This window comes from Macrotis lagotis, chromosome 2, assembly GCF_037893015.1.
Source record: "Macrotis lagotis isolate mMagLag1 chromosome 2, bilby.v1.9.chrom.fasta, whole genome shotgun sequence".
NCBI lineage: Eukaryota > Metazoa > Chordata > Mammalia > Peramelemorphia > Peramelidae > Macrotis > Macrotis lagotis.
The window spans coordinates 198,863,439-198,889,297 of NC_133659.1; the positions used below are offsets into that span (position 1 = coordinate 198,863,439).

A 25,859-nucleotide genomic window follows, 5' to 3' on the forward strand; every position below is an offset into this window, starting at 1 on the left:
TGATCCATGGAAATCATGAAAAAAAAAGAATCAAAGGATTTCTCTCTCATCACATTCAAAATGGATCCATTGTAATACCATGGAAACAATGTAAAGACTGGCAAATTGCCTCGGGGGGGAGTAAGATTAGGGGGAAAACTGTCAAAATAAATAAAATCTTTAAGTTAAAAAAATAAAAAATAATCAATAGCTTGGTAAAAGAGGTACAAAAATACTAAAGAAAATAATACCTTAAAAACAGAATAGATCAAATAGTAAAAAGAGGCACCAAAAAAACAGTGAATGCTTTGAAAAGCAGAATTGACCAAATGGAATGGGAAATACTCACTAAAGAAAATAATTTCTTATGAATTAGACCTAGGCAAATGGAAGGGAATAACTCTATGAGACATTAAGACACAATCAAGGGATGTAGTAGATAGAGCATCAGCCCTGAAGTCAGGAGGACAACTGAGTTCAAATTTGACCTCAGAGACTTGATATTTACTAGTTGTATGACCTTGAGTAATTCACTTAATCCCATTGTTTCACCATTAAAAAGATTGTATTTTTTCTTTTTTTTTTTAATGGTGGACCAATCAAACAAAATTTTTCTATTCTTTAATAAAAAAAAGTTGAATAAAATGTGAAATATCTCACTGGAAAAATAAGTGACCTGGAAATTAGATGCAGGATAGATAATTTAGGAATTACTGCAGTATTTGAAAGTCATGACAAAAAAAGAGCGTGGATATCATCTTCCAAGAAATTTTCAAAGAAAACTACCCTGATATTCTAGAAGTAGAGAGTAAATAAAATAGAAATTGAAAGAATTCATCAACCATCTCCTAAAAGAGATCCCAAAATGAAAACTACTGAGAATAGTACAGTCAAATTCCAGACTTCTCAGATCAAGGAATCAAAAAAAAAAAAAAAAAAAACCAATCCAAATATAATTGAGTCACTGTCAGAATAACACAAGATTTTGCAGGATCAGAAGGCTTAGAATATTGCATTCCATAGAGTTATTAGAATTACAACCAAGAATCACCTACCCAGCAAAACTGAGTATAATCCTTCAGAGTAAAAAAAAAAAAGGAAATTCAATGAGATAAGAGAACTTACAAGAACTAGAATAGAAAATTGTATTTTCAAACACAAAATACAAAAAAGAAGTAAAAAAAGTAAACAGGAAAAGAGAAATCATAAGGGATTTGATAAGATTAAACAGTTTATATTCCTACATGGGAAATGCTATTCATGACTCTTAAAAACTTTCTCATTATCAGAGCAGTTGGAAGAAATAAACATAGATAGAAGGCAGAAATGAGTCAAATGCAGTAGTATGATTATCTAAGAAAATTAAGGAATGAGAAAGAAGAATACACTGGAACAAGGGGAAAAGAAGAGATAGAAGGGGGATAATTTGGAGAAGGTAAAAGTTAGAAGCAAACTTGGAAATGAACAGGGTGAAGGAAAGAAGATAAATGATGAAAATAGAATGAAGGAAAAAACATAGTGGGTAACCACTACTGTGAAAAAAATTATTACAGTGAATTTCTCTGATAAAGACTTCATTTTTCAAACATAGAGAAAATGACATTAAATTTAAGAAATAAGGGGCGGCTAGGTGACATAGTGGATAAAGCACCAGCCTTGGAGTCAGGAGTACCTGGGTTCAAATCCGGTCTCAGACACCTAGCTGTGTGGCCTTGGGCAAGCCACTTAACCCCATTTGCCTTGCAAACCTCCCCCCCCCAAAAAATTTAAGGAATAAGAGAGTCATTCCTCAACTGATACTCAAAGTATATGAAAGGCAGTTTTCAAAGTAATCAAAGTTATCTATAGACTTATAAAAGAGATGCTCTAAATCACTACTGATTAGAGAAATACAAATTAAAATATCTCTGAGTTACTAACTCACAACTGTCAGATTGGCTAATATGACAAAAAAAGGGGGAAAATGACCAATGTTGGGGGTGTGAAGGATGTGGAGAAAATTAAAACACTAATTTATTATTAGTGAAGTTGCATACTAATTCAACCACTGTGGAGAACAATATAGAATTATATTCAAAGGACTATAAAACTATACATATTCTTTGCCGAAGTAATACCCTACTACTAGGTTTGTAATCCAAAGAGAGAAAAAAAACAAAAATGGAAAAGGAACTATATGGAAAAAATTTAGGGATGTAAAAGAATTGGAAATTGAAAGGATATGCATCAATTGAGAAATGGCTAAACAAGTTGTTATATATAATTGTGATGGAATACCACCACTGTGTTACAAGAAATAAGAAGCACACTGCTCTCAGAAAAATGTGGAAAGTTTATATAGATGAACTGATGCAAAGTAAAATGAACAAAACAAACAGTACATTGTCCCCAGTAACAATATTGTATGATGATGTTCTATGAACACTTATTTTCAGCAATAAAATGAAAACAATTAGGTGCTTTCCATCTCCAAATAAAGAATTGGAAAAGCCCAGTTACACAAAGATCCTTTATCTTAGTTTTTTCTATTTTCTTTTGCAAAATGACTTAAGTGGCAATGTGTTTTGCATGACTATACACACACACACACACACACACACACACACACACACCCCCCTATATAAAAGTTGCTTGCCTATCTCAACAGGGGAGGGAGGGAGGGGGAAACAGGAGAAAATTTGGAACTCAAAATCTGAGGTAAAAATGTTAAAATTGTTTGTACATATAATTGTGGAAAAAATAAAATATTAAATGAGGAAGTTCAAGAAATCCGATTCAAGAAGTCCATTCAAGAGAGCTAGCTACACACTTGTGAAAATAAAATTCTAATTTATGCCTATTGCCTATACAGTACAGATTCTTCAAGCTTATGCCTTCACAGCAGTCACAGCTACCTGAAGACCTAGAAGAAAAGTTCTCAGTACCATAAGTCTTCGCACTAACTGATTAAAGAAATGGCACTACGATGTATCACTAAGATGTTTTTTGCAGCTACAAAACCACTGGGCCTTTCTTTCTCTGAACTATCCTTTTTTGTATGGTCTCTTCAGTATTATTAAGGTCCTCAGAAGCAGGGTTCATTTTGTTTTTCTATTTATATTCTCAATACTTATAATACTTTGGACCAAGTGTTTAAAAAATTTTCTATTCATTCACAGGTATAGCTTTTTTCATTTCATAATTGATCTGACAATTTTGTATCAATATAACTTTAGCATTCTTTTACCAGATTAGGAAACCACAGGAAGGTTCAAACAAACAAAACAGCTAAAATTCTGTTTATTACTGAAAGTACTTTAAGGAGATGGAAAAAGGAAAAGAATTAAAGCATGTTTCGTCATAACAAAAAACAGTTGGAGCTACTATACAAACTGTGTACATATGCTAAAACAAAGTAGATAGTTTTCTTCAACATACATATATAACATGACAATTAACCTTCAGAATCCTCCATACTGGAAAATCTTACAAAATCTTACAAAAAAAAAAAAAGTAAATGTTGAAAGCTATCTTTACATGTAATTGTAAAAAAATAAAATACCAAACCCTCTCGCTTAACAGTCATTTAAAATTTAAAGGTACTTGAGAAATTCATTATAGTAATTTACATTTAACCTTCAAATGTCTGAATTTCAGGGGACTCAACTTCACAATTGTTCATAAACAATATGTCTCTGATACAGTCATGGTACTGCAATATTTTTCATAGTTAATAAAATATTTCTAGAACAAAATTGAAATTACTATGAAATCCTTTTAAATTACACTTAATTTCACTACCAAACCAAAATTAATTTAAATAAGACAAATGCCATCTTTATCAATAGGAAGCAAGTTTCTACCTCCTGCTAAAGGCAAAAGCACTGGAAACATGAAAATTCAGCTTCTTCCTAAAATTTATAAGACCAGTCTACTTCTTCCTCACTTCCTTTTGTGACTATCATCTAAACACTGAAAGGTCTATGCATTTATCATCTTGATAATCCCACTCCACTCTATCCCTTCCTAAGTCACAACTTTTTATTATATTTACACTAGTTTTCCTTCAAGGAAGTGATGTTCTTAAGGGAAAAGAGTGATATTCTCAAAGCTCAAACAGATTTAGTTGCTAAGTTCCCAATCTTCCACTCTGCAATAGTTCCCCAAAAGATCAACCATAAAATCCTCTACTTAGCTTTTAAAGCCTTTCACAAGTCATCTCTACCATCAAAACAAGAGTCAGGATCCCTACTATATGCTAAATGGAGTAAGTTACATGGAGTATAAGACGCTAGTCTAAATTAGGGGGACTGGCAAACTCCAGCCTGAGAGTCAAATTCAGTCACTTATTTTTGTACTGCCATCAACTTAGAATGGTTTTCACATGTTTAAATACAATGAAACTTCATTTAACATGTAAAACCCATTCTTAACTCAAAGATCATATAAAAGAAAGTTTGGCTCCTGGCTGTAGTTTGCAAGCCCTGGTCTAACCAATATAGCACAGATCCATCTACACAAGTTGTGGTATAAGAATGTGCTACTGTGCTTTGGGTCAACTCAGTTTTAAAGTAAATAGAGCACAAACCCTGGAGAGAGGTAGAACTGAGTTCAAATCCAGCCTCTGACACTTACTAGATGTGTGACCCTAAACAAGTCATTTACCAAGAGATAGAAGGAAGGAAGGGGGAGAGAGGTATCATTGAATACATTAAAGCATATCAAGATTTTTTTATCTGATGAAAATTATGTAGAACTTGAAAAAATAATCCAAATGATAACAATGTAAATAAAAAAACAACAGATTAGAAATTGAATTTTCTGTGAAATTGTAATGACCAAATGAAATTGTATAGCTCCTTTGTTCACAAAAAAAGAAATGAGAAAAGGCTTCCCTTTCTTTGTAGATAATCTTTCTTTTTCATGAGAACAGACTATGTGTGTGCTTACTTTTATTAAAAAATTTTTATTTTTTAATTCTTTGTTTATATGGAATGGCTCTTTAGGAAGGGGAAAAGGAAATTATATTGAAAAATAGATGACAAAAATTATTTACTATTTCTCAAAACTGATTTGTGGAAGATTATGCAAATGTGGGAATGAGGGGGGGAAACAGGCATCTTAAGACATACTAGTTATATGTTAAGGATAAAGCAAAATTAAGCACACATAAACCAAGTCTGGTTTACAATACATTAATTTCATCAAGGCAGGTGGGGGTATAGTTTAAAAGTCAGGAAAAGTCTGAAGGAAAATAACCATCTGATCATAAAGGATGATTAAAGAGAAAAATATTTTTGAAAATTTAGAGGCATCTTGAAGAGAGAAGGTGAAGTAAGAGCATTTCAATTGTACACTAGCAATGCCAGTTTCCTATTCCCCGGTATTCCCTTCTTTTTAATTTCCTTATTACTGTCCAAGATACCATCATCCTCTCAGTCACCCATGATTCCAACTTAAGTGTTTTCCTCAATTTTTCATCCTCCTTCATCATTCTATCAAGGCATCTCTCAATTCTACTTTCATAAGACTTCTCTGATATACACTCTTCTTTCCTTTGACATTGCTATCACTCTGGTATAACTCTTCATCACATCATGCCTGCTACTTGGTCTCCCCCAGCTCAAATTCTCCCCTCACCCCACTTCATCTTTCACTCAGGTGAGAAATTGTTCTTATATGGCAAGTCTGGCTATATCAACCTCTCCACACCCCCATTTTCCAACAACTCTAATGGCTCTCTACCACCTTTAGGATGAAAAATATTCAAAAGCCCTTTATAACCTATCCCCCTCCCAACCCAGTGTCATTGGCTTTCTTGATCAGGTGGAAAAAAATTAAAAGCTATTAAAAGCTATGTATTCTAAAATATTAAAAAAAATAAAGCCTATGTATTCTAAAATATTTTTACTAGAACTAGAAATTGAGGGAATGCTAATCAATTAGGAAATGGCTAAATAAATTGTGCTATAGAATTGTTATGTAACACTACCTACTGTGCTATGAGAAATGACAGAACAGGTTGATTGGGAAAATCATGGAAAGCATGTTATCAAACATGAGAATACTTGATTTATTTGCTTTTATATGTTGTGTACTAAATGTCTTCTATTGAGTGATATCTCTACTTTTTAATATCAGGTTGTTTTGATGATCTTTTTTTATAATGAAGCAGTTCCAAGAAAATACTGATTGCAGTGCTGGATGCAATAGTATTAGAAGAATAATTGAACAACTAAGCTCCTATGAGTATTAATAGATATTCAAATCAACCACAAAGGACCTATGAAGAAAGATGTTATCTACCTCCAGAGAAAGAAATGATATAAACAGAACTATGCATAGTATGATGCACATGCACATCGGGGGGGGGGGGGGGGGGAAGAGAGGAGAGAGAGAGAAAGAGGAGAGGAGAGACAGGAAATTGAATTAAAATTTAACCAAAAAAAATAAAATAAAATCAACTTTAAAAAAAGTCCTTGCCCTAGTTCCCCTTACAATCCAGTGACGATGGCATGGCCTTATCGGGCTTTTCCTAGAACAAGGCACCTGTCTGCAGTCTCTGGACATTTTTACTGATTGTCCCAAGTCCCTAATGTTCTCCCTTCTTCATCTCCACCATCAAAGCAACACTCAAAATGCCTTACTCCAAGTCTTTGTTAAAATTTCATTTTTTCCAGATGCCTTTTCTTACCTCTGTATTCTAGTGCCTTACTATGGTTGATTTCCTTTTTACCTTAATATAGTCTTTTGTAAGCATGCTGTCTCTCCTATTAGACTGTATTCTCCTAGAAACTATAGGATAACTATAAAAGTACTCTTCACACAAATAAAAATGGAATTAATAATAAAATTCCTGGGAAAATAAGTCATTTGACCAAATTTACATGTCCCTCAATCTCTGACACCCTAAGCTGCAATGCAAGTGGCAATAAAGACCATAAAAGTTGATATCATAAACAAATTAAGAGAAGCAAGGAAGAAATTATTTTCAGATCTAAAATAGAAGAGCCTATGAGCAAACATGGGAGAGGACAACAGATGACTAAGTGAAAGCTGATTACTTTAAAACATTTGTATAACTAGAAAGAAAACATAAAAATGAAAGGAGAACAGGTAACTGGGGGAAAAACCTCTTCCCAAAGTTTCTCTAATAAAGGTTTTTATATACAAGATACATGTGGAATTGATTCAAATTTATGAGAAGAACAAAATGGCTATAGGATGTAAACAGGAATGTTTTGAAGGATGAAATTCAAACTATCAACAATGGTCCAAATCATTAACAATTAAGGAAAGGAAAATTGAAGCATCTGAATTTTTACTTTCACTTCAAGCCTGTCAGATTGTCAGACAAAAAGGGAAAAAAGACAATTGTCCTAGAGGCTGCAAGAAAGGCTATAAATTAATTATATCACAGTTGGAACTAGTCTAGCATTCTGGAAAACAATTCAACTTTCATCTGTTCCCATAGATTTTCAAGTCATCTCTAGACATAAGATTCTAAAAAATGATTATTTAATTCACAGCTTCTTTCCTGAACTCTCCAAATCTCACGTTCCAACATATCATGTTCATTACAAATTCAAAACAAGAAATCTTTCTTTCCACCCTATCCTCCAACCAATTTTCCTATCCACAAAGATCACCAATCTAGACTGCTTACCCCTCAAATTCACTGCCAATCTCTTATCAAATCTTAGTTCTACCTTTATAACATCTTTCACATACATGCCCCTTTCACCACTCACCCCAGCCAATACTGATTACAGATCCCTCTTTACCTCTCAACTAGAATTGCAATATGCTCCCTGATAAGACTGTCTTAAGTCTCTCTTCACCTTAATCTATTCTCCACTAAGCTTCCAAAATGATTTTCCTAATAAGTTCTAATAATGTCATCTCATTTTTTAAATAAATTCCAGTGGTTCCCTATTACCTACTCAATAAAATATAAAATGCTCTACGGCATTTAAAGCCCTTCTTATCTTGGCCTCTTCTTCCCTTTCTAGGCTTCTTATCCCGTCCTCCCACCTGAGTCTCCCTGACTACTGTATACTCTAGCTATAACAACCTACTTACCACATTACATCTCCTCCCTCCAAGCCTTTTCAACAGCACTTCATATTTGGATAATTCTCCCTTCTTCCTACCTGCTCCTCCTGATCTCCCCCAAACTGTAAGACTCAGCTCAAATACCACCCTTCCCCACAAAAGGACTTTATATTCTCTCCACACAACCTCCCCCCAGGACAAGTCACTCCCCCCCCCCCCCAGAGATTACCTTCTATCTACTTATTATTATATTATCTATTTATCTACTCTGTGTTGTATGGACCCAATTATTTGTCTGTTGTCTTCCAAGGACCTCATTTTTGTCTTAAAAAAAAAAAAAACATTTAGTACAACTCCACCCAGCACATAAGTTAATGTTTAAAGGACTAATTAACTAGAACTAGATCTCTAATTTCACAAAACTCTGCATACCCTCTGACACAGCAACAGCACTACTTGGTCTATTCCCCAAAGAAATCAAAGAGAAAAATGACTAAATAACTAAAGGTAATCAAAGTAATTTAATAAAATCGGCACTGCATAAAATGATAAAAAGATATCGTGAAGAAAAAATTGGGAAAACTACTCTGAACAGGAATAAAGTGAAAAAAATTCATACCACAATAAAATGAAAACCACAGCACCTAAAATGAAGTATGTTAACCCACCTTCCTGACAGGAGTTGATGAATTAAAAGATTCAAAATAGGGTATATATTTTTGGACACTGCCCAATGTAGTGGTATGCATAGCTTTACCATACCATATGTTACAATGACTTATTTTTTGTCTTTTGCTTTGTAGTGGAGGGAGGGGTACCAAGGAAGTAGAGAGAGGAAATGAATGCTAAAGTGGAAAAAGTTTTCCTGATTAAAAAACCCAAGATGTTTGAAGGCAAAAATAATTCATTTTGCATTCCTTAATTAACATTTAGGCAATTTGAGCCAGATATGCCCCCCAAAAAATATATGCTGAAGGGAATGATACACACCTGGGCAATATAGTTTATATAATTTCTTGAATTAAGTCAGTTTCAATTACTTGCACCCAATGTTAAGATAAAAATTATATTTATAGAGTGCTTATCCTTTTTGTCAAACACTGTGCTACGCACTTCTTTCAAATGTTATCTTAACATCTCAAACAATCCTACAAGATGGGTGATATTATTATTCCCTTTTTAAAGATAAGGAAAATAAGACAGTGTGATTTCTCCAGAGTCAAAGTTAACTGAGAAAAGTATGAGATTCCAAGCCAGCTTTCTATTCACGACACAGCCTTAGGAAAAAGAGGAAGAAGTTTATGTGGTTAAGAGATCCAAGGCTCTTACATTTTTTCTCATTCTAACCATATCCCTCTTCTCTGCATCTTAAAAGTCATTCCTTCAAGACAGATCAAACTATGTATCTTTTATTTTAAAATTTATTTTCCACTAAACCTCCTTTATCACTTACTGTCTTTCAAAGCAACAGCTTCTGATATTTATATTTACATAATTTTGTGAGGCTTATCTAACACAAACATCTAACACAAAAATTTCAGGATATGCTTAAACATAAATGGGGAGCAGAAAATAAAAGACTCAAATGCCAGATGACAGCAAAGTATGTGCCTTGAAACAGATGGCAAAAACCTAATCCTTTGAATTAAAAAATATAGCACTCTATAGCACCCAACTCACTCAACTTAAATAATGAGACAATACTGAACTAGAAAATTATCTGTAAAGTTAGAAAAAGTTTATGCAAAAGTTATCAAAGTTATTATCTAAAGGCATATGGTGATGGCTCCCTTCCATTGGCTAAGTCTAAATGTGTCTTTTCCAGTAAACTGGCTCAAGCAGAACCAGAAAAACTGATATAACAATACTAACCAGAAAAATAACTTTTAGACATTAACAAATCTGATTAATTCTCATAATTCCCTATTTTACTTACACATCAAAATATTCAGTTTTTTGATTTCAATAAATTCATATTTTAAAAAAGACAATATTCTACCTTGGTTGTAATTACATTCTGGAGCTCATTATCTTCACAGGAAGTTGATCTAATATATCATGAGTTCTCTATCTACCCCTGTTCCCAGGGGTAATAAGGGAAGGGCAATGGAAGTTTTTTTATGGCTTATGATTATGTGACTAACATTTCCTTTGGCTCTGGTGCACTACATAGCAATGTTTTGACTGTCTAAAACATGCTTCTAAGTCAGAGAATTTTTTACAAGTCATTAATGTTCACTCTCACTCTTGTGAAAGTGAACATAGAACTTCACAATTCCCAAAGCCAAAGTGAAGAAATTTTCCATTAATCATCTACCCCACCCCTTTCTTTCTCAATCTAAACCAACTAAAAGAAAATTATATACTTTTTTCCCCACTTTTTAAAAATGAGTTTGATACAATTAAGGAAGCATATTAAAGCGTATTCAAAAAATGGTGAAACTCTTATGTTAGGCTTGCATTTCTTTTTTTTACTGTTTTGAAAAAGGTAAATTAAAACAAAAGTTCTTATTCTGGGCTCCATATTATAAATGTTTTATTTTATAATCTCATTTCTTTAAATTCATTTAAAAACATATTGATAAGGAGATCCATGAACTTCTCCTGTCTGCCAGTGTCTCAGAAAGATTAAAAGTTTTATAATTAGGTTTTAAGGGGGGGGAAGGATTGCACTTGCTTTGTTTTCCACCATTGACACTTAAATTTGTGTTTTAGTTTAGAAAAAGTTTTCTTCATAACAATCTTTCAAGACAAGTAATATGACCATTATCATCACTTTTAACTGGAGCAACTAGGGGGCAGGGTTGAAATAGTGCCAGATGTAGAGTCAGGAAGACTATCAGGATTCCTCAGTTCAAATCTGGTCTCAGATACTTAACCAGTTGTATGACCTTAGGCAAGTTACTTCTCCTTGTTTGTCTCAATTTCCTCATTTGTAAAAAAATGAGAGAAACAGCAAATCAATCTTTACCAAAAAAAAACCGAAATGGGGTCACAAAGGGTCAAATACAACTAAAAACAAAAAAGTGGATCAAACAAACTCACTGTGCAAATGACTTCCCAAAATTTCCAAAACTAATTAAGTGGTAAAATCCATATTTTTATCCCTTAAAAAATCTCCTTTTCACTATATTATAATGCTGTTTCTAAAGTCATAAAGCAAAGTACTACATAAAAAAATTAAAGGAAATGGTTAATAACTTGAATTTCTATTCTAGAGAATTTCCAATTTGTATACTGAATTAAAAGTATTGGTTTCAGCCTATCAATCTTCACTGGTTTCCCAGTAAGTTAATCCCTACCTGGCATAAACAGAAATAGGAGGAGGAAAGAGAAAGAGGGACAATCAGCAGAAAGTATAAATTTCCTAAAGAAGGGACTTTAGTCAGCAGGCAAGACTATAGGCAACATACTCTACACTTTTCACACATACTTTTAACATTCTATTTAATTTGACCAATGGGGGAAGTTTTCCAAAATAACTCTCTCAATTTCTCTAGGGCTCAAATTAATAGCATCACATACATTTAGAAGAGGAAAATAGTTTAAAATTCCTCAAGTACCATGGTTTCCCAAGCAAGGGTCAACGTTCCCCCAGGAAGGCTATGCCTGATCTCAAAATGTATGGTCAAATCCCAATCTTTCCTGCTAATAGCCCTTTATTAGGAGCTCACCTTCTTATGTTTTGAATGTGGCAAGATGAAGAGGCATAAGCTGGACCTGAATTGCAGTTTTCTTTGTTATCTTTCTCCCCAAACCCATACATCTTCTAAAATTCTCTCTATTGTATAAGTACTACCAACTCTTCAATCACCTCATATTCATAATCTCTGTCATCTTAACTCTTTCCCCTATCCAATCCTATACATCTAATCAATTTTCAAATCTTGCTGTTTCTAAACCCAAAATTCACCTCACCTCTATCTCTAGCTTTTATTATTTTTGGCAATGAGGCTAAGTGACTTGCCCAAGGTCACACAGCTAGGCAATTATTAAGTGTTTGAGGTCAAATTTGAATTCAGGTACTCCTGACTCCAGGCCAGTGCTCTATCAACTGTATCACCTAGCTGCCCCTTATCTCATTCCTTTTTAAATTCTAAAGTTTTACAATGCATATAATTATTAACACAGCAGCACCATTATTCACAAATAATTATACTAGGACACATACTCAAAATGACTATAAAAAAGCCAAGTATAAAGACGAATCCAAATACTTTATTTTAAGAGGGAAAAAAAACCACTAAAAAATCTTAAACTAAAACTCCCCTAGAACTTTAAGACCTTAAGAAGTGATCAAGGGCATAGAATTCCTTAGAAACAAGAAGCCAGGCAAAGGTATCAGTATATACTGGCAAGAGTAATGAATCTGGGCAAATTATAAACTCTCTGATGATCAGTCTCCTAATCTATTTTTAAAAGGAGATGCAGACTAAAGGTTTTTGCTTGAAAAAGCAGTTAGATAACTCAATGGGTAGAGCTCTAGGTCCTGAATCAGGAAGACCTAAGTTCAAAACCAATCTCAGCCGCTTACTAACTGTGTGACCCTACACAATTCACTTAGTCTCCCTTTGCCTTGATTTTCACCATCTGTAAAATAATGATGATATTGGCACCTACTTCTCAAGACTGCTGAGAGGATCAATTGAGTATTTGAAAAAGTGCTTAGTACAATGCCTAGCCAGCCTCCATTCACTCTTTCCCTTTCCAGGCTCATCAGAAGCTCTTTCAACTCTATTAGTAGTAACAACTAAATCTCAAAACTAAAAGAATTAAGATGCATTCTCAAATTAACCAGAATCCATCTAAGCCAGAAGTGTGAATCCTTAAAATCCTGGAATCCCCAACAGTTTCTGCAATTTTGCCACTACAATCTGGAGAATGAAAACTGATATCATAAATTATCACCTAGGGACAGTGCGAAATTGTCAAATAAGTAAACCATATCCTAAATAAAAATAAATGGATATGTGTTTATTAATGACTTACTATATGTGGCAGACACTTTACGAGTTTATGAGGATATAAGTTCAGACACTGAAACAATCACTATTCACTAGTGGTATGTAGGGGAAACAAGATGATAGGCTCTAGTAAAGGTATTTTATAAACAGGAGATACTTTAGTGTGTTCATAGACAGTGAGGAATTGATGGGGAGGAGTGAAAATCCAAGAGAGGGATAAGAGAATGCAAAGGGATGGATTCAATTATATATGCTGTTTGAAAAGAAGGGCTTTATTTTGATCAAAAAATTGGGGGTGGGGAAGGGAAGAGAAGGGAAGTTATTTTTCTATTACATAAAAATATTTTCTTAAGTTTCAATTGGCCTCAAATTTCAATGAAATCCTCTATCTGCATTTCCATTAAGATGTATACTATAGATTTATCAACAAAAACTTTCTAGATCTGGGTCAAAAAAAAGTCTGCTAAAGGTAACTCTCAAATCAACTTTGAAATAAGTTACCATCTAAATAAGCTGCCACCTAAAGCAGCCTCAAATAGCTCCTTTTCATTTACCACCATGACTGGATTTATATTCTCTCTTCTATCTTCTTCACTGTGAGTGAACACTATTCTTCTCTAACATCTCTAGATTAAGGACTTTTCCCCCCAGAGCTACAAGAGGTACCACAGGCAGAGTAATCCTTTTCTTCCAATTATATTTCAAACAAGTAATCCCCAAATGCTAGGGTCTGTCCCAAGAAAATGTACTGATAAGTAGCATAAAGTCTATTTCTATAACATTTTTAATACCATGTTACTTTATGACTCAGTAAATACAGCAAACAGTAGTACAGTAGTCAGAAAGGCCATGGGGGGGGGGGGGGGGGCGCGAGCTGGAAGGGGTCAATCCCTACCTATATATAGTTCTGGCTGGGTGGACTGGACAAGCCACTTAACCTCTCAGAGCCCCAGGAAATTTAAGGAAAGCTGCAAAATAGTTGCTGATATGAATAGTTGGGGTTTTCTCACTAGGGAGCTCCCAACATATATGAAATCTGGTAGTGATCCAAAAAGAGGCATAAAGTAATTAGAAACATCTCCTTTCTTTTCAAGGCAAGCGCCAAACCCATCAATTACAAAAGACATTTAAATGTTTGCCATCATCTTTAGCAATTCTAAGAAAGATAAGTTAGCCTCATTTCTGAAATGGAATTTAAATGTACCCCATGTAAAAACAGTGTAAGAATTCATCACTTTATATCCTATAATTTCCAGTCTGATCTTTTAAGTGATCAATTTAATAAGCATTAAGAATTACTCTCTGCCAGTTACCTATACAAAGTACTGGAGTGATATCAGCAAAGGCAAAACACAGTCCCTGCCTTCTAAGATCTCACAATCTAAAGACTAGATTGTGTCTGCTGTAGATAGTTAAAATAAAATTCAAAGTCTTATTAAATGACTTCTCAAATTTAACAGCATGAAAAATTCAACTTGATTAAGTACTAATTACACTGAAATTAATTTTAATGAATAAAATTAACTTTTCACTCACTGTCCCTATCTCTTTTGAAGTAGAGTGCTTAATTAAAAAAAAATAGGGAAGCTTCTGAGATAAGATGTGATCTTCCTATAGAAGTTTCCCTATAGCTAATCTTAAGCCCCTCTGCTTCTACTTTCAGAGGGGCTTAAGATTAGCTAAGTATTAACAGCTCAAAAGTCACTTAATTTTCCAAACAGATGACCAAATTATAATATATAATATAATGCTTCCTATATTACTCTTATTATTGCAAAGTAACAGCAAACCATATTTAGGTATGGTGCTTTGTTGAGTGCTTTGCTTCCAACTAACCTATCATTTATTTAGATTGAGTAGTGACTCCATTTTCTAGATGAGAAAAACGAGTTCAGAGAAGTAAAATAACTTCCTACAGATAATTCAAGAAATATTTGTAAAACTAATACACATACACAATGTTAAGTACTGACAGTACTAAGAAGCTTACACTAGAGGAAAAGGAAAGAGAAAGGAGTTTTGATAGGTAAATAAATAATATAAAGAAAGTTGTGATGGGAATTTTTAAAAGAAGCAAAAAGTTTAAAGGAAAATAAAGAGTAAGAGGAGGAAAGAGCCCAGAGGCTACAAGGTTACAAGATGGTAACTGAGTCCAAAAATTAGTTAAGAGTTCAATTTGGCTGGAAGAGAACACATGAAGGAAAATAATGTGAAATTGGAAATGGAGACTGAACTCAATGTGGAAGGACTTTTAAATTCAATCCTGAGGGGTACTTAGATGGCACAGTGGATAGAGCACCGGTCCTGGAGTTATGAGGACCTTGAGTTTAAATCTTGCTCCAGACACTTAGTACTTACTTAGCTAGAAGACCTATTACAGTCACTTAACCCCACTGCCTTGCAAAAAAAAAAAAAAAAAAAAAAAATCAATCCTAAGCAGTTTGGTATTTACTGTCTAAGCAACATGGAACTATTAGAGATTTGGGCAGGGAAGGACATTAACTATGCTAGGAAGACTATTTTAGCAACTGGGATGACTTGAACAGAGGTGCGATGAGAAGAATATCTATCCATTGGGCAGAAACAGGTGCTAAAGACCTGAACTAGAGTGAGAGAACAAGACAAATGCATAAAATTTCCTGAAAACAGACTCAAAAGAGTGTTAACTGACTGTATGATTCAGGAAATAGAGTTAAAGTCAAAATTAACTCCCATGTTTCAAGTCAGAAAAACCTGGAAGAATGTTCATAGGATCATAGAAGCTGAACAGGAAGAATATCTCACTTCAAATAGAAGGAAACTGGTCCAGGGATGACAAATAACTTCATTGTGGTTCACAGAAAATACCCCCAACAGAATTAGGAAAGTTGTTGGTTTAGTTTGAATTTGAAGTATGAATTTTTGTTTTTATGGGGGGAAGAGGAGAACAAATTAGGCATATTTAAAGGACCAACAGAAAAGATTTCTAAGAAGGAATTGGATAGAACAGTGCTAGAATTTAAAAGACAGGATAAAGATGGATTTCTAAAGATGTATTTCACATTCATAAATTCCAAAATCCCTTTATCTGACTGTAACTTTTTATCACTTCAAATTCCTTATGTAGTATGATTCCAATGTTCTTTATTCTCACTACCAGTTCTTCATTCACCCTTTCTTCTAATCCTTGGTTCTTTCTGAGATCATCACTCCTGCACTAGCTCCAGGTTCTACTTTTCCAACTGGAACCCTTAGTAAATTAATCAGTTTATCTCTAATCATCATCTACAATTTAATCCCTTGCCCTTTCTTCTACCACTGTGAACCTCCCTTGTATTTTGAGAATCTGCTTATAGTTGTTTTCAAGTCATTATCTTCACCTGAATTTGTCTCCAGCCTCTCCCTATCACCAAAGAAGTTTCTCATGCTAAGACTTTTTCCTTTTTGCTTGTTCATTTTTCCAGACTATTTCATGACTTTAGACTTTGTTACAGTTGGACTCTGGGGGGAATAGCTGACCTGAGCTTCTGTCTTTTATGCCCCTCTATGTTCAAAGCTTGGGGAGAATGGGGAGGGAAGGATTCTGAGTTTTTAGTACTTCCCATGATGTATAATCAGGAAGAGGTCTGGTCACTGCTTTTCTGAGCTGTACTCTGGTACCCTGGCACTTGTACAGTCCCTGTTCCCTCCCACATTCTCTGTCCAGGAACTGGCACCTGAAACTGGATAATTGATAACAGCAGACTCTAGGATCTTTTTCTGATTTTATATTAAGTCCTCTTAATCATCTCTGGGAACTGCTCCCCACCAATGAGGTCTCCCTACTGCCCAAAGATAATGGCCAACTTCCACCAATCCATGCTCTCTTAACCAGTCTTCACCTCGGTAGCCTCAGAGCTCACTTTTTGCATTCCCAAATTGTCCTGGTCTGGTAAAATGACTCACTGTGACTTTTTGTTGGTTTTTCTATTCAAAATTTGGTTTGACCTTTTTGTACAAGTTTGGGGAGAAGTTTGGCAATTCTGAAGTTTAGCTTTGCCATCTTGCCTTCAACTCTCACCATCTTTGTTTCTATTCAAATGGTGTAACCTGAGCTGAAGGAAAACACAGAATTAAGTTATGTTATCCAATCTCAAATGGACCTGTATTGCAGCAAAAGAATCCTTTCTACCTCACTGATCAATTTGCTATCACACTCACAACCAATGTTCACTCCAAATACTTTCACAATTTCTTACTACACTATAGAATGTTTGATCACCTGACCCCCTCTGATTAAGAAATCGAATAACTCTTCAAGGTCTTTAGTTTTTTTTGCTTCTTGAATATAGATACTTAAAATAATTTTTTCTTTTCCCTACCCATTTTAATAACTTGATCACATGTCCTAAAACACTATGCTTTAGTTTCAGATTTGCTAATATGCCACTTTCTTGGTTCTTGCCCTACCTGTCAGAACCATTTGGTTTTGGTTGCCTTTGATGAATCTTTTTTCCAAATTGCTCCCACTAACTATAGGGTACTCCAAGATTGTATCCTGGACCCTCTTCTTTGCCTATAAATTGTTCAGATGACTGGTTTAAAAATAATTCTAAAAGCTATACCAAGATACGGTCAAAACGGGTATATGATTTAGACATAAAGGGTGATACCATTAAGTCAATTAGAAGAGTAAGGAATAGTTTATCTCTTAGTATTATGAAGAAGGTGAAGAATTTATAGATGCTCAAAAGAGAGCACTATAAAATGCAAAATGTGTAATTCTGATTGCATTAAATTAAAAGGTTTTTGCACAAACAAAATGGATATAGTCAAGATTAGAAGGAAAGCAAAAAGATAGGAAAATTTTTTTACAATAAGTGTCTCTGATAAATGCCTAATTTCTAAAATATAGAGAGAATGGAGTCAAATTTATAAAAATATAAATAATTTACCAACTGATAAACAGTCAAAGAATATGAACAGGCAGCTTTCAGATGAAGAAATTAAAGCTCTCTATAGTCATATAAAAAATGCTCTAAATCACCACTGATGAGATAAAGGCAAATTAAAACAACTGTGAGATACCACCTCATACCTATCAAACTGACTCATATGACAGAAAAAGAAAACAAGAAATACTGGAAGGGATGTATTAGGACACTAATGCATTGGTGGTGGAATTAGTTGCAAACTAATCCAACCCACTCCATGGCCTCCCCACTCCCACTGGAATCAATATAATTGTAATTTTCTTCTAAGTTTAATTCAAACCACCTTTACAAGTGAGATCTACCCAACTCCCACCAGTCACTGAAGCCTTTGTACTAAATTACTTCAGTTTTGTTTTACATATAATTACACATGTAGATACTGTCTTTGAACAGCTTCACTTTTGTCTTTGTAACCCAGCACCTAGCACAGTACAGGACATATGGTAAGCACTTAATAAAATGCATATTATTTGAAAACAATACTATTTCCCATATCTTCTATTTTCCTAGTTTCTATTCTGAAAAGGAGTTTAAATGGTCCATCAGTCAATAAACATTTGTAGATACAAAGTTAAAAAAAATTCCACATCCTTAAAAGAATAAAAATTTTAATGGAGAAAACCAATTTAAAAAAGGTACAAATAAGATAATAGACAGTATAGATGAAGGGAAAGTGTATACAAGTCTTGACAAGTAGAACCTAAATGAACTTTAGTGGATTTCTATTACTACAGCATCAAAGATAACTTTCTTTGATAGGCATTTGAAGATTTTCATAACCTGGCCCATTTATATTTTTCAGAGCCTCTTCATATTCTCTTAGGATCGACTGTGTATTTTGATCTCCAAGGTTTGTTAACTTATGATTTTAATGACAAATGATTTTGAGAAACTTTCTATCTTTCACTCAGGTGCCCAGGTGATTTTCCTAAATGTGGGTCTCAAAACAGTCATTTGTCATTAAAATGGTAATTTTCTAAAATGGTCAAAAGAATGAACAGGGGCGACTAGAGCACCGGCCCTGGAGTCAGGAGTACCTGAGTTCAAATCTGGCCTCAGATACTTAATAATGACCTAGCTGTGTGGCCTTGGGAAAGCCACTTAACCCCATTTGCCTTGTAAAATCCTAAAAAAAAAAAAAAAAAGATGAACAAAAGTCACAATTATTAAATAACAGAAAGTCACAGAAAACTAATTAACCAATAACCAAAATAGAGATATCACAAAGCTAGGACCTGAACATAGGTTCATTGACTTCATATACAAGATTTTTTCCAAGCAAGTCACATAAATGTAATTTACATAACCTTGGAGATCAAAACACACAAGATGGTTTAACAATAGTGATTTCTGATGCTTCACTAAAGAAGAGACAAATATTTCGCTACTGGAGTCATAGTTTTAATTTAAAATGTTCATACAATTTTACTCAAAGACACTAATACATCAGAAATTAGACAAAGATAAAAAATGCTATGGGTATTCTAGAATATCAGAAGAGACGCAGACATAATAAACAAAATGAAATAAGGCAAGAAACTGCCAAACTACATGAGCATGAGATTCCTGGACAACACACTGCTACTAGAACTTTTTTTTAAGGTTTTTGCAAGGCAAATGGGGTTAAGTGGCTTGCCCAAGGCCACACAGCTAGGTCATTATCAAGTGTCTGAGACCAGATTTGAACTCAGGTAACTCCTGACTCCAGGGCTGACTCCAGCCACTCATAACCCCATTTGCCTTGCAAAAAAAAAAAAAAAAAGGACCATATGCTTAGGGGCAGCTAGGTGGCACAGTGGATAGAGTACCAGCTCGGGAGTCAGGAGTACCTGAGTTCAAATCCGGCCTCAGATACTTGATAATGACCTAGCTGTGTGACCTTGAGCAAGCTAAACTCATTGCCTTGACAAAAAAAAACGCTAAAAAAAAATCATATACTTTTTTTGGGGGGGAGGGGGAGTTGCAAAACAATAGGGTTAAGTGACTTGTCCAAAAATCCAGTTAAGTAATTATTATGTATCTAAAGTCACATTTGAATTCAGGTCCTCCTAACTCCAGGGCCAGTGCTCTATCCACTTCCATCACTTAGCCACCCCTCCAGATTATATGCTTTTATAGATCTTTTTACTCATTGATTTGCTAGACCAGAAGAGGATTTATATGGCTATAGAAAATAATGAATACTGATTGAGTACTAAATGAGTATAATAATGAGTACTAAAAATCCATAAACCTAATCTTTGCTATTTTGTTTTCCTTCTATAAGACCTCATGTGGAACAACAATAATAGTTTTGAATATATATTTCTTTTCTCCAAAAAGAAAAAAGCAGGCAAAGGAAGTTCCATTTTCTATCTATTTCTTTAACTATCTATTCTTATGCTATATTCCTCTATTCTTTGTCCTCACTAAGATCTCCAATCCCTCCAACCTTTCAGAACTTTTCCAGGCCATGGGTCATCACTCCTGCTGAGCCTACATTTTCCTCTCTTTCAAATCTCTACAACTTAAGTCAACTTCAGTTCAACCCTACTCAGTAAAAATGTAGTAGATAGATCATTGGATCTGGATTCAGTAAGGCTCAAATTCAAATCCAGACCCAAACATTAGTTGCGTGACCATGGGCAAGTTACTTAACCTCCTCTACTTTTGAGTATTTCATGTTATATTTTCCAGCTATGCATTTACTCTGGCTATGCAGTATAGGTTCACAAAACTGACCTCAACAAGAACAAAGGATGAACTCTGTCTCTCCATACTGAATCTATCTTTATATGAAGTGACACAAACTGAAGCTAGTACAATAGGAAAACAATATACAAAGTAACAATCATGAAAATGTAAAACAACAAAACTAAATGCTGTGAAATTATAATGACCAAACATAATCACAAAAATATGAGTAGGGACCATAGGTATGGAACATAACAAAGAGTGTCAAACTTAATTGACAAGTTGGTTAATTTTACTGAAAATTGTTTTCTTTTGCATTCTGTTTTAGGGATGGCTCTCTATGAAAACAGGGATATAACAGGAAAATATAAGTGATATAAAAACAAAACAGCCTTTTTAAGTTTTTTCTAGAATTAATGGGAAAACCATAATATATCTAATCCAATTCTGTATTCAACTAAAAGCATCACTGAAAATAAGATGCCTTCTGTCTCATCTTTCAAAAGTAGAGCAAAATGGAATTTTAAATAGAAATACAACTTAACTAGACTTAAATCCATCATTACAATACATACAGAAATACCTTATTTCAAACAAGTAAATATATGGGGGCAGCTAGGTAGTGTAGTGGATAGAAAACCGACCCTGGAATCAGGAAGACCTGAGTTCAAATTTGACCTCAGACACTTAATATTTAGCTGTGTGACCTGGGGCAAGTCACTTAACCCCCACTGCCTTGCAAATCACATACCACATGAACATAAACTCCTTAAACCTATTTATGTGTTCTAAATTAAGGTCAAGATAATTGAATTTAGGTACTGCAAAAAGAAAACTAAAACAATTTATACATAATAATATCCTATTATTTCTTAAAGTATTAAATTTGGTTAATACTCACAATGGCACATGGCGTTGTTCTGTATCAGCCTTGGCCAGTTCTTCCTCCTCAATGTCAGATTCTCCTCCTGAGCTACTATCAGTAACATCTGAATCAAAGGCCTGTTCACTGGACTTCAGGTTAGCTGTGCTACTAGCTGTAAATCTCTCCAATTCTTCTGAAATAGAATCACTTTTCAGAAAACTACTAAGTCCTTCTGAAGTAGTAGTCTCACTGGCAGCTTTCCGAAGGGCAGCTTCAGCCTTCCGGGTCAGCATTAACTGGCTACGGTGCCTCAAGGATTCCAAGTTTGGCAGCTTGCTTAGAGTCTTCTCTAAGAATCCACCCAGCTGATGCTGTATGTGCCTTTCCACCTGTTTGGCCTGCACCACCTGTAAGCGTTTCTGCAGCCTCCGGGCACGACTTTCAATGTCTGCCTGCCGCCTCAATAATGCTGTTGTCCTCATATCAGAATCTAGAGAACTAAAAAGATTACAAGGCAGGGGAGATTTCTGCCGCTGTATCTTGCTAGCCCCCAAATTAGAACTGGAGTCTATGTCAGGTGATAACCTATTCTCTCCACTGAACACCTGAAGTGCCAACTGCTCCGTGGAATTTACGGAAGATTTGTTTGCAGTGCCATTATTGCTAAACATGTGCTCAACATCAAGGTTTCTATGTGGAAGAGTTGTATTGGTCAAACCCAACTTCAAGTCCCCAGATCCAGTACCCCGAACTTCCACACCCTGGAGAGTAGATGAAGAAAGAGCACATTTAGCCCCATTGAGAGAGCTGGAATTATCATGGTCAGGATTTGCACTTTTAGTCAATTTCTTGGCCAACCCATTTACAGGTGCTTGTGGCAGAGTTGGCTGGCCACTTGTATTCATGGTTTTTATATTCTCTAAGGACAACTCCAAAACTGGCTGTCTGCCCAACAACTCAGCTCGGAGTTCAAAAGACTGAGATAGGAGAGAATGAGATTTAAGGACTGTTTGCTTGCCGAATACACCTTGCAATTTCAAAGATTCTTTTGCAGGAACAGATGCTACATCTGAGCAGAGATAAGATGCCACCAGTGGCTGTAGCTTTCCCAAATCTTCCTTGGTAGGGTTATTTCGGAAGTCTAAACTGGAATCTTCTGTTGCAATTGCTTTCCTTTTGGTTCCGTTGGCAGCAATAAGGATATTGGTGTTGCCGTTGTTCTCGGCACTGCCAGGAGACAAGGTAGATGATGGGGGAGCCAGTTTGAACCGGATATGGTGAGCTTCAGCTGCTGCATCAGTGAGAGCGGGCGCCATCGCAGCCATTCAGCACAGAGAGACAGGGAGTCCAGCCTCTCCTGTTGTTGAGGCCAGCTCCACGGCCCCTGATTATGTCCCCAGAGGATAGTCTAAGAGAAAAAAAAAACAGTTATTAAGAAGTGTATAAAAGGAAAAAATAATGTGAAATATTTTCATAATAAGCTAGATTGACAAGGCCCTGAAATAACCTAACTTGTTTATTTATCTGCTCCAGCTTAAGAGTAAAGATAGAAAATTGAGGGTAATAATAATTTTACTTTATTTGATTGCAATCCCTTTTAAAAAATAATCCATCTCTAAATGCCTCTTTTCATCCTTTTTGACTATGGGTAAGGTGTAGAATATCACACACACTGTCAAGCCACCCATCTATCTGATACTGGTCAGAAAAGTCTATGAAAAGGTCATTCTCTCCCACCCTCACCCCTACCCTTCAAACACACAGACAATCTACTGCTTAGAAAACTGGCCTATTCCCTAGGGGTCAAATGTTAGATATAAATGCAATGTGTTAAGACATAAGGAAGAATTTTTAAATTAAAGACTCTACTTATAAATCTACAAAAAAAAGTAATCTTAGTCTGCTATTGTTTTTTTTTAAGTTTTTTTCCAAGGCAAATGGGGTTAAGTGGCTTTCCCAAGGCCACACAGCTAGGTAATTATTAAGTGTCTGAAGCCGGATTTGAACTCAGGTACTCCTGACTTCAGGGATGGTGCTCTATCCATGGCGCCACCTAGCCGCCCCTTATTCTGCTATTGTTGAGAATCCTAAAAAATCACCCAAAAATATCAAAATAATTCCATGTCATCATGGACATATATTTTTGAACAGAAACCCTACAATGGACCTAATAAAAATCACTTTAGTTCATTTTGCTATGATTTATAATAACATTAATATCAAGAAATGTCAATTGCTATGAATTAGAGTGACAAGCAATTAAGAGGAGTCAGGGATAAGTGATTCTCACTCAAAAGCTAATCAATCACTAACTAAAGCAGACACAATCATCCAAAATCATTTACTAAAACTTTAAAGACAGTAAGAATTCATCAACAGAGTACAAAACTGAAGATGCACACATTTAATTAAAAAAGAGAGGCTGAGTTTTGCACAGTGGATAGAGCACCTGTCCTTGAGTCAGGAGGACCTGAATTCAAAGCCAGTCTCAGACTCCTAATAATTACCCTAACTGTGACCTTGGGGTCACTTAACCCCACTGCCTTGGGGGCAGGGGAGAGAAAGAGAAGCTGTTCTTAAAAATGACTTCTTTTAAAGATAGACAAATTCAGACACATGTTCTAGATTTGCATATAAAATCATTAGAATCACAAAATCATAGCATAAGAACAATTAGAAGGCACGTAGGTGGCAGCACTGGCCCTGTAATCAGGAGGACCTGAGTTCAAATTCGACCTCTGACACTTAATAATTGCCTAGCAGTATGACCTTGGGCAAATCACTTAACCCCACTGTCCTGCCCCACCTCCAAATAAACAAACTATTAGTACACCTAATAGGGTTAAAAACAGTTGTCTCCAAAATGGAATGAAAATGACAATCCACTAGGGTATAAGGAAGAAAATGTTTTAATTTGTATACAAACTGACACTGTTATTCACACTAGGCCTGCATCACACCTAAAGGGACCCGAGAGAAGCATCTCAATTCATAGGGTATAATGATGGTTTTGTCCTCATGTATCAATTTACTTTCAAAATATTGCACTCAAACGCAGTTTCTAAGTACCTAATTAAATAGAACTATGTATATTACTTAATTTTAACTATCTTCCCAAAGTGCCTTCAAATGAATCCTGCAAATAACTACAGACTAAACTGCATGTAAGTTCAGACTAAACACTAGTAATATGAAAACATGCTTGAGTCATAACAATAATAAAAATGATAATACTGTCTAAATTGGTTTGTCAATTAAGTTGATTAATGGAACAGATTAAATACACAAATTCCAGAAACAACCAATAGTAGTAGCAGAGTGTATGACAAACCCAAGGATTGCTAATTACTGGGGGCAAAGACTCAAAGTCACAAAGTACTGAGAAAACCAAAAAGCACAAATTAGGTTGAGACCAATATCTCACACCATAGACTTTCAGAAGTTTCAAATGAATATGCGGTCTGGCTGTTGGGTTAGTGTCAGAAGACTCAAGTTCAAATCTGGGCTCAGATACCAGCTGTGTGACTTTGGGTAAAACAGCTAATCTTTGTTTGCTTCAGTTTCCTCAAGTGTAAAATGGAGTTAATAATACCTACTTCCCAGGGTTGTCGTGAAGGTCAAGATCTAAACTGCTCCCGGATATATACATACATACATACATACATACATATATATATATATATATATATATATATACACACACACACACACACACACACACACACACGACTTAATCTGTTTGCTTCAATTTCCTCAACTATAAAATGGAAATAATGGATCAAATAAGATCAGCAATTGTTAAGTGCTTAGCACAATGTCCAGTACATAGTTAACTCTATGTAAATATTAGCTATCATTAGTACTATTATTACATAAAATGCTATACCACAAACAAATGAAGGGACATCTTTTAGGAACAGGGAAGAGTTTTTAACCAAATGAAGGAATGACCAGAATCTCAGGAAATAAAACAGACAAGTGAGATTGCATAAAAGAAAAATATTTCTGCACAAGCAAAATGAGTGCACTCTAGAATTTAAAAAATAAAACAGCTAACTGGGAAAAACCCTAAGCAGAAAACACTAATAAAGGTTTGATATTCAAGCTATATAAAGAATTTGTACTAAATACTAAAAAAAATAACTATTTCATAATAGATATATTAATATTGGAACTGTGACATTAGCCTTTAAATGCGAGAAAGAAACTGCAACTAAAAACAACAAAAACTGGTAAACATGAATATATTTTTACCCAGAAATGCCATAATGATGCATCTACCATCCCCCCACAAAAAAATCAAAGAGAAAAAAGACATATACAAAAAATATTTACAGTAGAACTTTTTGTTGCAACCAAGAACTAGAAACAAAATAATAGAACTTTTTGTTG

The 25,859-nt window shown here is 34.9% G+C and overlaps 1 protein-coding gene across 4 annotated transcripts in view; it reads right to left on the reverse strand.

The window, feature by feature from the left end:
* KANSL1 (KAT8 regulatory NSL complex subunit 1) overlaps positions 1-25,859 on the reverse strand; it is a 200,560-nt gene that overhangs the window by 118,354 nt on the left and 56,347 nt on the right. For all 4 annotated transcript variants that reach the window (XM_074224396.1, XM_074224393.1, XM_074224395.1 and 1 more), the window contains exon 3: positions 21,504-22,875. In XM_074224396.1, coding sequence (XP_074080497.1) covers positions 21,504-22,792 — 1,289 coding nt within the window. In that variant the 5' untranslated portion in view covers positions 22,793-22,875. The remainder of the gene's footprint in view (positions 1-21,503; positions 22,876-25,859) is intronic.